Here is a 14788-nt window from a genome sequence, read left to right as displayed (position 1 = left end):
GCCTGCCCTCGCCCTGTGCACAGATCCCAGAAGCACATGCCCCACATGCTTCCAACGGGTTGCACACAGCGGTGAGAATGCTGCTTGGGGCTTCATCCTGTGCCCCACCCCGCCTGGCTGGGCAGCGCCTGCCCCAGCCCCACTACCTTTCTCACCATGGGGGCTTGATCTTTCCCCGCCCCTTTCTCCCCAACAGACTTACCAGCTGAATGCTGGTCTTCAAGCTACTGGGCTGGTCACACGCATGCTGAGGATGTCCATGTGCATACGGCATTTATCAGTGACATTATTGGCTACATCAGCCAAAAAAGGCTGATTGCTGATATTGTAAATTTTCCTTTTATTGGTGCTGATACAATATGGACTAATGTATCAGTGCACCTCCAAATGATACATTTTCCTTGTGAAGGAAGAATTAAAGTCTTGTCATGGATAAGGGTCTGGGAAACACTAATCCTTCTTATACCTTGGTTTCTCTTACCATTGGTGTGTATTGCTGCTTCTAACCTGTAAGTGTGGCTGTGGAGTGTGGATGAAGCAGATGTATCCACAAATTGGCAGCATCAAATTGACTACATGTAACTTTTTTTGGCTCTCTTCTTGTCAGGTGGTCATGAGAATTTTGCCAAAATGATTGATGAGGCAGAGGTTCTGGAGTTCCCCATGGTGGTGAAAAACACGCGGGGTCACCGAGGTGGGTATGGGGACATGGGTGAGGGGAAAAGGTGGTCAGTGGTCACTGACTGTCCCAGGTGCCACGTATACAACTGGGGAGGTTTTGGGGTGCCCTAGAACTTGCTTTCAGTTTGTGCCTAAATAATTCCAGCCTCTTGCTCCTGAGTGTTTAATAGACTTCAACACTAGAAAACAAATTTTAAGAGAAATAGTGGTTGCCACAAGGACCCTAGGACTAGAATTAGTAGAGATGCTACATGTTAGTACTATGGTGCATTGGTGGAGTTGTGTTTGGGACTGGAATAAAAAGATTTGGCTGGAGATGCATTACCATAGCTATGGAAACTCCCCAGGGCCTGGAACAGTAGAATTCCCAGATGACATCAAGCTGGGTGGAGTAGTAGATATGCTGGAGGGTAAGGCTAGGCTTCAGAGAGACCATGACAAATCAGAGGATGGGGCCAAAAAATCTTACGAGGTTCAATAAGGACAAATGCAAAGTCCTGCACTTATGACGGAACAAACCCAGGCACCAGTACAGGCTGGGGACCAACTGGCTAAGAAGCAACTTTGCAGAAAAGGACCTGGGGACTGCAGTGAACAGTAAACTGAATAGGAGCCAACAGTGTGCCCCAAGAAAGCTAACAGCAGACTGGACTGCATTAGTAGGAATAGTGCCAGAAGATTTTGGGAAGTGATTCTTTTCCTCTTTTCAGCACTGGTGAGGCCACATCTGGAGTATTGTGTCCAGTTTTGGGCACCCCACTACAGAAAGGATGTGGACAAATTGGAGAGAATCCAGTGGAGGGCAATGAAAATGGTTCTGGGACTAGGGCACATGACTTCTGAGGAGAGGCTGAGGGAAATGGTCTTACTTAGGGCCTTGTCACAGGGAAATTTTGGGCAGCTCCTAGAGCTCTTTAAACCCCTGGATTGTCTGCACATTAACACCTTCAACAGTTGTAAGTTATGTGGTTCAGTGACACCACTCCAAGGCAAGATTATCGCTGATCTGTGCTACACAGCCTGTGTTTTACTAAGCTGTCACCTGCTATAGGCCGCACTTCAGTGTATAGTGAGGTGCCTTCCATACTGGCCTGGAATGGCCCACTGCTCCTCCCCACTTGCTGCCTTTACCTTCCCAACCACTTCCTTGTGGATGCCCACTCTGTGTGTCCTTGAGGAGTGGGTAAGGAAGGGTTAAACTGCCTGCCAGAGTTAAACTCCCATCTGCAGTCTGGGCCAGAAGAGCAGCAGCAGCCACTGGACAGGCACATTAACCCTTCCCTGCCTGCTCCTCTGGGACAGACTGCACAGGCAGCCACAAGTAAGTAATGCCCTGGGAGCGTGGGGGGGAACTGGGAGGTGCAGGGAGGAGCCCCAGGGGGGTGGGGCAGGCGGGAAGCCTGGGTTGGGGATGTGGGAGGGTTTCTTATCTTTCAGTCCTCCAGGCCCCTGGAGCATTTTTACACATGCAAGCACCACAGTGGAAGCTCCTGGTGCTGCAACGCTTGCAGTTTTATAAGTGGTGAAATGCACAAGAGTGCTGAGAGAATGGCAGCAGCGTGCTTTTGGACTACAACACCTTGGAGGTGCTTTAGTTCAAAAGCGCACCGCCGCCATTTTCTGCACGCTGACACACGGTTAACCACTTGCACATCTGCATGCAGCGCAGTACAGTTCACTTCAGCTCATGTGTGGAGCAGACTTGATTAATCGCAGGGAAAAAAAGGTATGCGTATAAATGCCCCTGCTGGCCTGAATGTGTGACTACTCCCAACTCGAGCTAGCACTAACACCCATCAACATTTGTGAAGCTCAGAGTTCAAGGTGTAACAAGGCCCTTAGTCTGGAAAAGAGAAGGCTGAGTGGGGATTTAATAACAGCCTTCAACTATTTGAAGTGTGGTTAAGAGAGGATGAAGCTAGACCAGGGGCGCTCAGCCTCTAACCCACGAGCCAAATGTGGCCTGCAGAGCCATCTCATCTGGCCCACAGGGCATGCTATGGGTTGGGAAATTTTGGCTGGGGGGAGTGGTGGCCATTAATATGGCCACTCTCCCCCTCCCTGGCAAAATCCCCAAGGCCCACACATCTGGTTGGAGCCAGGCCTGCCCCCTCTCCCTCATGGAGCCAGGCCATGCCCCTTCCCCATGAGGCTGGACTATACTCCCTTTTCCTCCACAGGGCTGGGCTGGGGCTGGGCTATGTCCCCATTTCCCCCAACATGTCTGGATTGGGGCTGGGCCCCACCCCACCCCACCACTCAGCGGGGTCAGGCTATGCCACCTTCCCTCAGATTGGAGCTGGGCCACGCTCCCTTCCCCCCACTGCTGGACTGGCTCAAACTCCCATCTCCCTACACCCTTCCCCCACAAACCCCTTGGGTCCAGGTTGGGGCCAAGCCATGCCCCTTCGTCCCCTTAACCCCCATGGGAAGATTATGTCCCCCCACTGCTCTGGGGACCCCTTTCCACCTGCCTGCTCTCCCCTGCATTGGTCTCTACAGGGAATGTGTAAATGGATGTAAAGTATATCAGGGCCTTGAGGCTGGGCAGTTTGGAGATTTTACATGCATTGAATTAACAGTATAGATGGCTCTGATGGGTCTTACACTGCTTTAAATGCTAATCTCCATCCTTCAATGTTCTGTTTTGACACAGGAAAAGCTGTATTCCTGGCACGAGATAAGCACCATTTAGCAGACCTGAGCCATTTGATCCGTCATGATGCCCCCTACCTGTTCCAGAAATATGTCAAGGAGTCCCATGGCAAGGATGTTCGTGTCATTGTAGTAGGAGGTCGCGTGGTGGGCACCATGCTCCGCTGCTCAACAGATGGAAGGATGCAGAGTAACTGCTCACTTGGTAGGAATACCATTGTTTGTGGCCTTGATCGGCGTTTGTGAAGCCCAATGGGAGATAAGTGGCAACCCCAATTTAAATAATATTTGCGGGTTTTTTTTAATCAAGTTTATTACAGTAGTGTATATGGGGTGAATGAGAATGAGGAGCCACTGTACTGGCTAAACCCAGAACAAATGCTGATACCTGCTTCACAGAACTTCTGAAAAGTTGAAGCAAAAGACAGATGAGATGGGGAAGTAGGTAGAAGAAGCAAGCAGAGTGAATTATGTTATAATGTCCCTTCCAGCCCCCTACAATCTATGAATAACAGCTGATACTACATTAGTGCCACAATATCCTTGTTTTGGTTTTATTATTTTCTGTTAGAAGGAGATAAATTAGGTGGGAAGACAAAGGAAAGGAGGGTATGGGAGGAGTTGGAGGAAACATCCAGTTAGCACAGGGTAGAGAACGTGAAGACTGAAAACAGAAGAAAGCAGTCAGGAGTCTTCACTGTTAGTCCTTCTTGAACTGTTGCAGTTGTTGCAGTTGCAGTGTTGGCTTCAGTTTCTGGCTGATTTTCATGCATTCCCTGCCCCCCTCCCTCCCCCCCTGAAAAACGTGACACAGGAAAAAGGACAACACCTGGCTCCTACTTCCCCCAAAGCGGGTGTCTCCTGTGCAATTCTGGATCTGGGGCATACTTGGGGGAGAGTTAGACCTGGCTGAGCCCCATTTTATCCTTTCCCTGTTTGTGTACAGTACAACTACAGTTATACAAAAGTTTTGGGAGAGTAGAAGTATGTTTCTGAATAACCTGGGAATTTTCAGTGTACCAGGTGTTAGGGAACTTGACCCAGTTTTGAAAGATGAAACAAGGAAGAAAGCTTCATAGTTTGTTTGGTTTTTTTGGTTTTTTTGTTTAAGGGATAGAGCCCCCACAGTTGTCACTAAAAACTAGTGGGGCTTCAGAGGCTCAGCACTATTGACAATGATGTTGTCAGTGGATATGCAAAGAGACTGAGGCCACGTGCTTTTGTACACTTACACATTTGCTGCTGACCTGCAACCACTCCAGGGAATCTGTTTTAGCATTCAACTGCAATGCTGTTTAATATTTTAGGTCAGGAAGGGATGAAGGTTATATACAGTTGAAACTGCAAGGGGAGTCTTAGCCTTAATGTGACTATCAAGTCTGATTTTGCTGGAAGATCCAAGTTTTTAAAAGAAGCAGCAAGCAGGCATACTTACTGAGCAGAGTGGGACTGTTTCAGATCCCCATATATGATAAGCAAAAAAGAAACATACCTGTTTTAGCTAAGAAAAGTGCAAGCCCTCTTATTTAAAGAATAAGATGTGCAGTGTGTTCTCTGTGCTGACCAAAAATGGTCGCAAATTAATTTGACTTGTTTGAAAGGCAATGTTTTCAACACTTCATGATACCAGTCAATATCATGTTCATTACTTACTGAAAGGGAAGTAAGTAGTCCATTTCTGGGTCACCCACACCCTTCCTGCAACATTCTGGTTTCCTCTGTATGTTCTCCAAGATGAGAGCCATGTCTATCCTGCTGAGCAGGTGATATCTAACCAGATCACAGCTAGAGAATTGACTCTTCTTTTACCTTTTGCCAGGCGGTGTAGGGATGATGTGCTCACTGAGTGAACAAGGCAAGCAGTTGGCAGTCCAGGTGTCAAACATCCTGGGGATGGACGTATGTGGCATCGACCTACTGATGAAAGATGACGGCTCATTCTACGTCTGCGAGGCCAATGCAAATGTAGGTTTCATTGCCTTTGACAAGGCTTGTAATCTAGATGTAGCTGGTATCATAGCGGACTATGCCGCTTCTCTCCTTGCCCCCGGTCGCTTGACGCGGCGTATGTCCTTACTCTCTGTGGTGTCCACGGCCAGCGAGACTAGCGAGCCAGAGCTGGGCCCTCCAGCTAGCGCCGCTGTCGACAATATGAGTGCTAGCTCCAGCTCTGTCGACAGCGACCCTGAGACCACGGAGAGAGAGTTGCTCACCAAGCTCCCGGGGGCTCTGTTCAACATGAACCAGCTAATAGCCAATGAGATCAAACTCCTTGTAGAGTGATGCCACGTGTAAATACATGACCGACGTATCTCTTGTAAATTTTTTAAAACCGACTTGCAATGCTGTTTATCGGAGAAGCTCAGGGAGATGAAAGGAATGGGGAGGGAACCAGTCATGGGAATGAGATTTTCTTAAAAGGTTTCATAGGTGCATATTCTGTGGTTGCTATTCTTCCTTTTTAATTCTTTAAAACATGGCATAAGTTTCATTCCTGTAATTGGGGATGTGTAGTTCACAGCCCACAAAGGGATTTTATTGGATGCAGCTGTGGTCCCTAGTCTTATTGCTACCTGCATTCAAGGGACAACACTGTAGCACAGTCACACTTTTGGTTTTGGAAAGCTGTTTCACAACTCTCCAGAAACTTCTGTGAAATTGTGCAGTTGTCTCTAAGATCTTGATTCTGTCAGTTGTGGAGTGCCTCTTACCTTGTGAAAGTTGAGGTGATTTAAGACCTGATACTTCACAGGTGCTGAGCTCCTGCTGTTGTTTAAAAAAACAAAAAGACCCATTTTGACTTTGTAGGATCTGGTTCTGAAACAATGAAGCAAGACAAAGTATTTGTTAAACTTGAGCTTTCAGTGCAAACCTGCGACTTCTGCTATTTCAGTATTAACTGACAGCTTTGTGTCCATATTTGTTTATAACGCTTTTGAAGGGGGATTTTTAATATTTGTGTTTTTTATCATCTTAAATCCTGTTTTTTGGCAGAAGGTGTATAGGAGAATTGGTCACGTTTTATTCATGGCAGAAGTGGCATGTTTTAACTATTTTTGCATGGTTGGAGGAGATAAACAGCACTGTAATGTTTGGTGTACAAAATAATGTTTAATCCAATGTGAAAAAAAGAATTACATTAGTTTAAAACAAACGTGCATTGACTTGTGTTTGTTAGTGTTTTAGTCTTTTTGAGAGAGATGCTATGTTAATGTTCCTTTTTTTTTTTAATACATGCTAATCCAACACTCCCTTCTCTATGCCTGCATCTTTAACAGTGGCCAAAGTAAAAACACTGCACACTGTTTGTTAACAGAACACAGAATTGAAGCCTGAACATCATTCCTTTTTTTTTGGTCATTTTAGGGGGGAAATCTGGTACAGTATGGAGGAGGGAAAAGGTAGTTGAAAACTCCAAAATACCGAGAAACTCTTTAGGATAAAACTGAAGGTCACTCAATACCAGTATTACTAGGCTTGCACTTCCCAAGTTGAAACTATCTCATTTTCAATGTTAATGGAATTCCAAAGAGTTGTATCCAGGGGGAAATATGCAGTTCTTAGGGTTTGGGAAACTGTGCAGCAAATTAAAACATAATAATAATAATAAGGTTCAGCCAGAATTAAAATATAACCAAAGGACACAAACAGTGATTAAATGGTTCCTAGACCCTTCTGTGTGCATGGGTGTCTGCGCATGTGCACTTGTGTGTGTGCACGTATGTGTGTGCCTGTGCACTTTGCTCTCTCTCTTTGGTTTTTGGGCTGTTCAGCTCCTAATTTTCTTTCCAGGCTGCCTCATTTTCCTCACTCCTGGCTGCGCAATTTCTTATTCAGTCTGAGCTGTTTTGAAAAAGCAGGAACCAAAACAGCAATACTGAGTCCATTTTTAAGTTCTCATCTTCCTCATCCCTTTCTTACTCTTCCTTCCCTCTGGGTTCATAAAGCACTGAAACTATAGATTATATAAATAAATACAAGCCTTTTTTGTTTTTGTTTTTTTAAAGAACAAAACATAAGACGTTTACAACTCAAAGGCAATCTTGTGAAAATAGGGTTTGTTTGAGGGGGGAGTCATGCGCGTGCAATGCTGCTGTTATCTGGATACTTTAAAGGAGGAGCATGTCCCAGGTACCCTCTGAGGCTCTGCACTTCCCACCTCTCTGGCCCCTCCTCACTTCTCTGCCGCTGTGCTGTTTCACCTTCACTGGGACCTTAAACAAACACTACATGGACGCTACACAGAGAGACTTCAAGAGGCAATAAACAGAACAGTATTAACCTGCTTTCATGGAGGTTTGATCATGCTTATTTGTACAGTATGGTTTTTCTTTTTTATTTTAAGATGGAATGTAAAAAAATGACCTTTTTTTGTAGAATTAAATATTATTATTAAAATCAAGTGAAAGGTTGACTGTTGGTGTGAACAGGTGGACTGGACCAGCTGGTTCAGCAACAAAAGTTTCAGCAACAAGTTTTCAGCAATCAGGGTCTTCCCTGCCTTTATTCCCAAGCCTTCAGGTGCACAGGTTATCACAAAAGAAAACAAAAGATTTCACTTTATGACCCGAACAAATATCCCAACATGGGTTACATCCAATCCAAACAACTATCTGGTAAGCTCTGTCTTCTCAGAGTCCCTTCTCCCATCATCTAATTATCAAAGAGCTGTTTTTTTGGAGTTTCCTGTGTTCTCTTCGACATCCTGATTTGAGTCTTTAGTTTCTACCCTATATTAGTGCATCCTGAACACCTGTGGGGCAAAGGAGCAGAGCTGACTCCCTGTCAGCTGGCAGAAATCTTCAAAGGCCTCTGCACTATTGCTACAGTTAGTTAGTAAGTAGAGCTTTTGCAGGAAGATGCTTGTAACCAAACTTCCTGGGTGGGCTTGAGTCCCCACACTGGGTAGGCATGAAGGAAAATGCCACAACAGTAGGGAATCTCTTCCTGCTTCTCACCTTTAAGAATTTCCTAATCACGTTTTAAAGCTATACAAGTTTGCTTAGTAAAACATGTGATTTATTCTAAAACACAAGCAGGTAGCTAGCTCCCTTGTGATGAGGTGCTCATATCTGATTAGTGTTAATACTGCAAGATTGGAAAAAATTGTGCATACATTGCTCAGTAGGGAAAAGTCGGAGTTAATAACCTCACACATACTCATTTAGACAGCAGTTGATACTGCTTACAAATGCTTTGCTGATGATCCAGTGATAAAAATGGGCAAACCTCTATGGTGTACTTCTCCCCTGCTTACCCATTGCTTTGGGTCAGCAAGATGTATAAGCGGGGAAAGAAAAAATGGGTTTCATATTTTTATCTGTAATACACAACTAAAAAAAATCAAGCCCATCCCAGCCAGGGATTGTCTCTGTCACATTTAAGCCACACAGCCAGATGAACACAATGGGCTGTACTCCCCTCGCTTCCATATTCTGAGGAACACTTGCCATACTCCAATATTTTAATAGCACTATTGCAACCTATTACATTCTGGTTTGAAAGCTGATATTGGGAATGGCAGGTAATCAGCCTACACGGAGTTTTAAAAGTGTCAATGCACATCAATTTATAACTTGAAGACCAAGTACAAATTTTGGTTTGCAAAAACAAGTTTTTTCAACTGAATCTGATGGAAATCCGTATGCTGTTTGCAAGTGTTTTTTGTTTGACCTGGTTTTTTTTCTTTTTCTGTTTGCATGTGGAGACTTTTCTTCAGCTGGTCATGTGTTTACTATTTCTATCACTATGTCAAGTCAGGTTATCTATATAGCTTTGTATATTGTTAAGCCTTGTATTTACTGCACCATTGTGTTTTTATAAAACCTTTCTCTGGATTGCTACAATGCCTCATCTGTAACGTGATGGAAGATCAGCACTACATACACGCATGAACTGGTCATCTTTTTGTTCTGAGTTAATGATCAAGCCTCCAATGGCCTTTCTCCTGCCCTGCCTCAGTGATATCTTTTAAGTGCATTATCTGCTCAAGAAATGCCTCTGGAACTTCTGTATATGTCAGGTGCAAAAACAGGGTACTTCAAATGTTGCACAGGACGTTTAAATCAAATGCATGGCATCAGTGACTCTTTTCGATCCTCCTCCCCTCCCCTTGCAAAGGGCTTCAGTCAGTAAAATATGTATAGGGTTTTGAGGGCCTAGAGAGACTTTGTGAAAGTAAACTGTATGTACAGTATCTTTCTCATGGCTCACTCTTTTTGAGGTTTATGGGCTATATGGCTGGTGTGAGAGACACGACCACTCCTGTTCTCTCTATGGAATTGTAGGTGCTCGGACAGGTAACCAATGTTGCTACTGTCTTTTTCTTCTTTTTTTTATTTTTCCTTTTCTTTTTTTTCCCCATTTTTAATTTCTCTGTTCTAGGAATTCTTTTAAAATGTAACATTGCAGGATTTATAACCAGGTGTTTGTTGCTTTTTCTTTGTTATATTCTTTGTCTTTCTTGACCTTGGAGGGCAATTTTTGGAGTGTTCTGATATTAGATATTAACTAGCCTGCTGAGAGAAATCTCAAAACCCCTTGTATTACAGTTTTTTCAGTTGAAATGTTTTGTTTGTTAAAACTAATGTCTCAAACTGATGTGCGGTTCTCAGGTGGTTTTGTAAACTATTCTACTTTGTGCATAAGAAATTTCTTCTAACAGTTCATACTCTTACTGTTCTTTGCAAAACTTTTCAGGAGCCAAAAAAGTCAAACAATCCAGAGAAAAAACTTCCCTTCTCCCCTTTCTGATGGCAAGAGTGAGAGCTTATGAAAAGTCCTTGAGAATATTCCTTCCTAAACTTTTCCCCCCAGTAACGCAAGCTGGTAAAACGGTAAATGCAGCGGTTTGGTGGCATCCAAAACCGACCTGTTGGCAGGTAAATTCACTCTTTCTGCTCCTTTTTTAAACCATCACGTTTGCTAACTTGTCTGCCTGTCTTCCTTCCTTTCTTCCTTTCTTTCTTCTTTTTCCTATCCAATCCATTTTTTGAAGAATCTTCTCAGAGGATTTCTCCAACAATGAGGCTGAGAGAGCAAATCTTGCATTTTTTTTCTTTCTCTTCCCCCTCCCTCCACCCCCAAATAAGATACATTTTAAGAAATCTTCCAAGCTTTTTCCCTTACTTTGTTCAATTGAGACTACTGTGAGGGTGGTTTAAAGCCAACACTGTGTCATAATGGGGATGGTGTCTAAGTGCACAAATTCCATCATCCTCTTTGAATCTCTACTTTTTTTTCTTTTTCCTTCCAATGTGCTATTCTGGCTTAAGTTTTCACAGGGCTATGGTGCTTCCCCAGGTGTACAGTGAGCACAAAGCTTAACGGCATCAATTAGAAGTTGACAGGTATGGAAAACTAGTACCAAGAGAGTTAATTTTAGGATTAAAACTACATAGAAGGGCTGGGTATTGGGGCATCAGGGCAGATGGAAGAATGCCTCTGCTTAAAGCAAACAACCCAGCACTGATGGTATCTCTCTGGAGTATTTTTAGTGTTCCTCTCACAATAATATTTCAGCATCTATAAACACTTAGTTGTTTTGTCACCTCCCAGCCAGTGGTTTCAAATCACCTTGCAGATATCCACAATTTAGTATCTTCCTAAGAATAGGAGAATCCATGATGGAAGCCCAGAAGTAAAGCAGATAGCAGAGGGAGTTCCCTAGTTGGGCATATGATTCCTCAGGCAAGTTTTCAATATGAGTATCCCAGATAAAATGCATTTTTATCTTAAGTACACTCCTAATAAAGGAGTCCTTTCTTAGTCCTGTTTTAAAAATGTTTTGATTATACAAATAACTCACCAATGTATGTTCTAGAAAATAGTTATGTCAACAGTGTGTTGAATCACTACTTTAAATGAAGCAAAAGAAAATCATTTTTAGATAGACCCAAATTTTGCTCTCAGATGCACTGAAATAAATCTAGTATCCCTCTCTGGAAGTCAGTAAAGTGACTTCCAATTTTCAGTGGCATAATCAAGGGTAAAATTTGTGCCTCTCATTTTACAGACCTCCTATATTCATATTTTTCCAATGCTTTCCCTCCCTCCTCTCCCCTTTAAGATGCATCCACTTCTTTCTTCTTGCCACTGGGCAGGCCTATTCCTTTGTTTTTGGTTTCTGTTTGTATATCGACTGTTATAGGATACGGATGTAACACTTTCACACCTGGCTGTGTCTTTTCTTTTGAGGAACTATCTGTGGAACTGTAGTATTCTTTAAAAAATGGGTCTGAATTCTTCTCATCTCCCAATATGTTAGGTACTTGCATCGCTGGCTCTAAATTTTGCACCTAAGATCCATGATAATACATGTTTTGAATGTTCTCTTGGTGGCAGAAAAAGTTAAATTGTATAATGTGTGCAAACAGTCTGTAGGGGAGTGCAGAAGAGAGACTATTGCAGAGTCCTAAATGTTCAGCCCTGCACCTCTCTCTGGTTTGCTGGAATGAGTTTCAAAAGATGTGGCTACCCACCTGCCTTTGGTACCCTTTCAAAGGAGAGCAGCTGGTTTGTTCTAATTGCTAGTGTTAATGAGTCCACAGCAGTTCAAACAGCTCCAGTTTTAACACTCCTTCATCCACATTTATACATTTGTATTGTTCTTTGCTGTTCACACAACAGTTGGAACGAACAGACTGTTGTCCCTTTGAAAAGTTTCCAAATGTACCTATGTCCACACCCAGCATATATCCACACCCAAAACCTGGTATTGGTTTTGCTTGTTCGCTGTGCTTTACAAATGGTATTGGGTGAGGGGAGGATATCAGACACTTGATTTAAGCCTTGGCTCCTAAGACAAAGGGAATCCCTGTGTGATTATCTGAGTGCTGAACAAGAACTTCTTCTATATGCCCTTATGCTGCAACAGAATAATAAAACTGGTAGGTGGCAGTAGCAGAAGAAGGAACTAATGTGGCTGTCACCTGAGAAACCTGCAGTGGGGAGAAATGGAAGACAAAATAACTGAAGCAAGGGGAAGAGTGGAGAGAGAGACGGAGGTCCCAGAATTCTCCCTTTGAACAGTGAGTCAGATTTACTCAATTCTTACCCATCACAAGAATTGCCTGCATAGATTAGATACATTGGGCCTATCTTGCTTCTTTCCGTCTTGGATTTGATTCTCTTTGCAGTCTTCAATTTCCATACTGTCTCTGACATGAGCCAAGGTTTAGATACCCAAGATGACGGCCCATGTCTCCATAAGGCTACTTGCTGTGCAGTGTTATGCAATGGAAAGAGCCACTTTCTGACACCGCTCTCTTTTCAGCCTGTGATCAGCCCCAAAGCCTGAGGAGCTGATGGCCTATGTAATTCTTTTATTTCTGTTTCGTGCTACTTTATGTGCTGTTTGCTCTCACATGACTATATAATCCCTTTCTGGAATGTTCTGAGTGGTTTACCATGATATTACTCTGTGGCTACAAACACCACATGTTAAATATATTTAGCATTTCCTCACCAAAAGTACTTTCTTTTAAAAGAGGAACCAGTTTTAGAAGTAATTTGAACTGTTTTCATCCTAGTATTATGATAGTTTTTCATCCATTTAGAGTGTGTGGGGAGCATTAATTACAGCAGTAGAGCAGCCAGCTGTAGCTCCCTAGTTTTGTTGTTCATATTATTACAGATTTTTGGTCACTTAAGATGTCATACCTGCCACTTTCGCTATATAGAGAAGCTACTTGAATTTCACAGCAACAGCCAGGGTTATCTGGCAGCAAATGCGAGGGTTCAGCATGAGGTCTGTGACACGGAGTCGGACCACCCTGGTTAATGTAAGAATGTAAGGGATGCCATGCTAGGTCAAACCGCAGATGCATCTAGCCCAGTGTTCTGTATCTCGCAGTACACTTCAGATACTAAAGAGAAAAGTATTTATTCAGGGCCTAGCCAGAGTGATCAATCCCCTGCCCTGCTTCCCTTGCAGCTTCCAGCATATTAAGTACTAAGAGGTCCTAATATGGAAGTTGCAGCCTTAACGCTCATATTTAATATTACTGAGGGACATTTCCTACATGAATGTGTCTGATCTACTCTTGAACTTGGTTAAATTGTTGGCCTCTACAATACTTTGCTGCAATGAGGTTCACATGTTAATCACATGTTGTGTGAGAACTTCCTTTTGTTAGTGTTTAAATTGGTTCCTGATTTCCTCCAGTTCTAATAGAAATGACATATTAAATCCCTATTTACTTTCTCCACCTTTGGTTGCTCAGCAAAGGCTTTTAAATTCATGGAGCCCCCCCTTTCCTATCACTTCTTTTGCTACAATATCTCCAAGATCTTAATCTCACTGGGACCTTCCCTCCCCGATTCTGAATCCTGGTCTCTGCACCATTGTTCTAGGACTTGTGAAATAAGAAGTAAAGGTCACCCATAGAGTAATGGTTAAGTCTAAGTTGATAAGTGTCAAAAGCTAAATTGCTTTTAGGGTGAAATATCACAAAAGTCTTTAAAAATAAACTTTTAGTGAAGTAGTGCTTACAAAACCTAGTAAATAAACCTTCTGAACCTGGCAAGTACCCTTATAATATTTTCCCTGTGCAAATGGATGTTATTTACTGTATCAGTCAGGGATGTCAAAGATGTGGTCTGTAGTGTTGGCCCTGGGTTTCAGACCAGATCTGTATGCTGTATGCAGGGCTGGTCTGCAGGCCCGGGCTGGCCTGTGGATTGACTGTACACCAGCCATTCAGCTCATTGGGCCAAATAAGTTTGACACCCCTGCTTTTAAGTGATGCCCTGGAACTGCAATGACTGGCTGCACATTGTGAGTTCTTTGTGGAGGACAGAGATGGAGGGAAAGATTCCTACTTGGGACTAGGCAATCAGGACTTGTAGTAGAGTTGATCTCTTTTATTAGACCAACAAGATCTTTGCAAAAAAAAAAGTATTTAATTGCTTGGAACTAATCATTCATTGGCCAAGTGAATTGAGATGTAATATTCTAGGGTTACCATATGTCTAGTTACAAAAAAAAAGGACACCTGTCGGGGGGACACCTTACTCCCAGCCTGTAGCCCCGTCCCTGCTGCTGCTCCTCACTCCCGACCTGCAGACCCCTGGCCTCTCACTCCTGACCCACAGTCCTTTGCCCCCTCATCCTGCTGCTGCCCCTCCTGACCTATATACCTCTGACCCTGCCAGTGCCTCTCACTCCCGACCCACAGTTTCTTGCTCCCCCCCCCCATGCTGGTGCCCCTCACCCCCGAGCCACAGCCCACTGGCACTGCCACTGTCCCACGCTCCTGACTCACAGCCCCTACCCGCCGCCCCCCCCCCCACTAGAGGGGGCCCTCACCTGCCCCTCTCTCGACTGGCATCCAGCTGGAGTGCAGCAGGTCCAGCTCATGCAGGCAGTAGCAGAGTGAGTCCAGCCTCAGCGCAGGCTGGAGGGAGGAGCAGAGGATGCCTGTGGCACCCCCTGCCTTGAGCTGGGGCTCCC

General features: G+C 43.9%; 1 protein-coding gene across 5 annotated transcripts in view; it reads left to right on the top strand.

Annotated features, from left to right (window-relative positions):
- Positions 1-14788, top strand: part of RIMKLB (ribosomal modification protein rimK like family member B) — an 84038-nt gene that overhangs the window by 63449 nt on the left and 5801 nt on the right. For 2 of the 5 annotated variants that reach the window (XR_009461906.1, XM_059726768.1), the window contains exons 5-7: positions 608-694; positions 3338-3541; positions 5156-5301. Coding sequence is in view for 4 of the 5 variants with exons in the window: in XM_059726768.1 (XP_059582751.1) it covers positions 608-694; positions 3338-3541; positions 5156-5301 (437 nt within the window). In the remaining variant the exon portion in view is untranslated. Of the gene's footprint in view, positions 1-607; positions 695-3337; positions 3542-5155; positions 7739-10035; positions 10218-14788 lie in introns of those variants that run through there. The other 3 variants (XM_059726767.1, XM_059726766.1, XM_059726769.1) reach the window with 2 other exon arrangements.

Source organism: Alligator mississippiensis, chromosome 4 (assembly GCF_030867095.1).
Source record: "Alligator mississippiensis isolate rAllMis1 chromosome 4, rAllMis1, whole genome shotgun sequence".
Classification (NCBI taxonomy): Eukaryota; Metazoa; Chordata; order Crocodylia; family Alligatoridae; genus Alligator; species Alligator mississippiensis.
The sequence above is the reverse complement of the archived record's forward strand: the minus strand, read 5'-3'. Positions and strand labels throughout refer to the sequence as shown.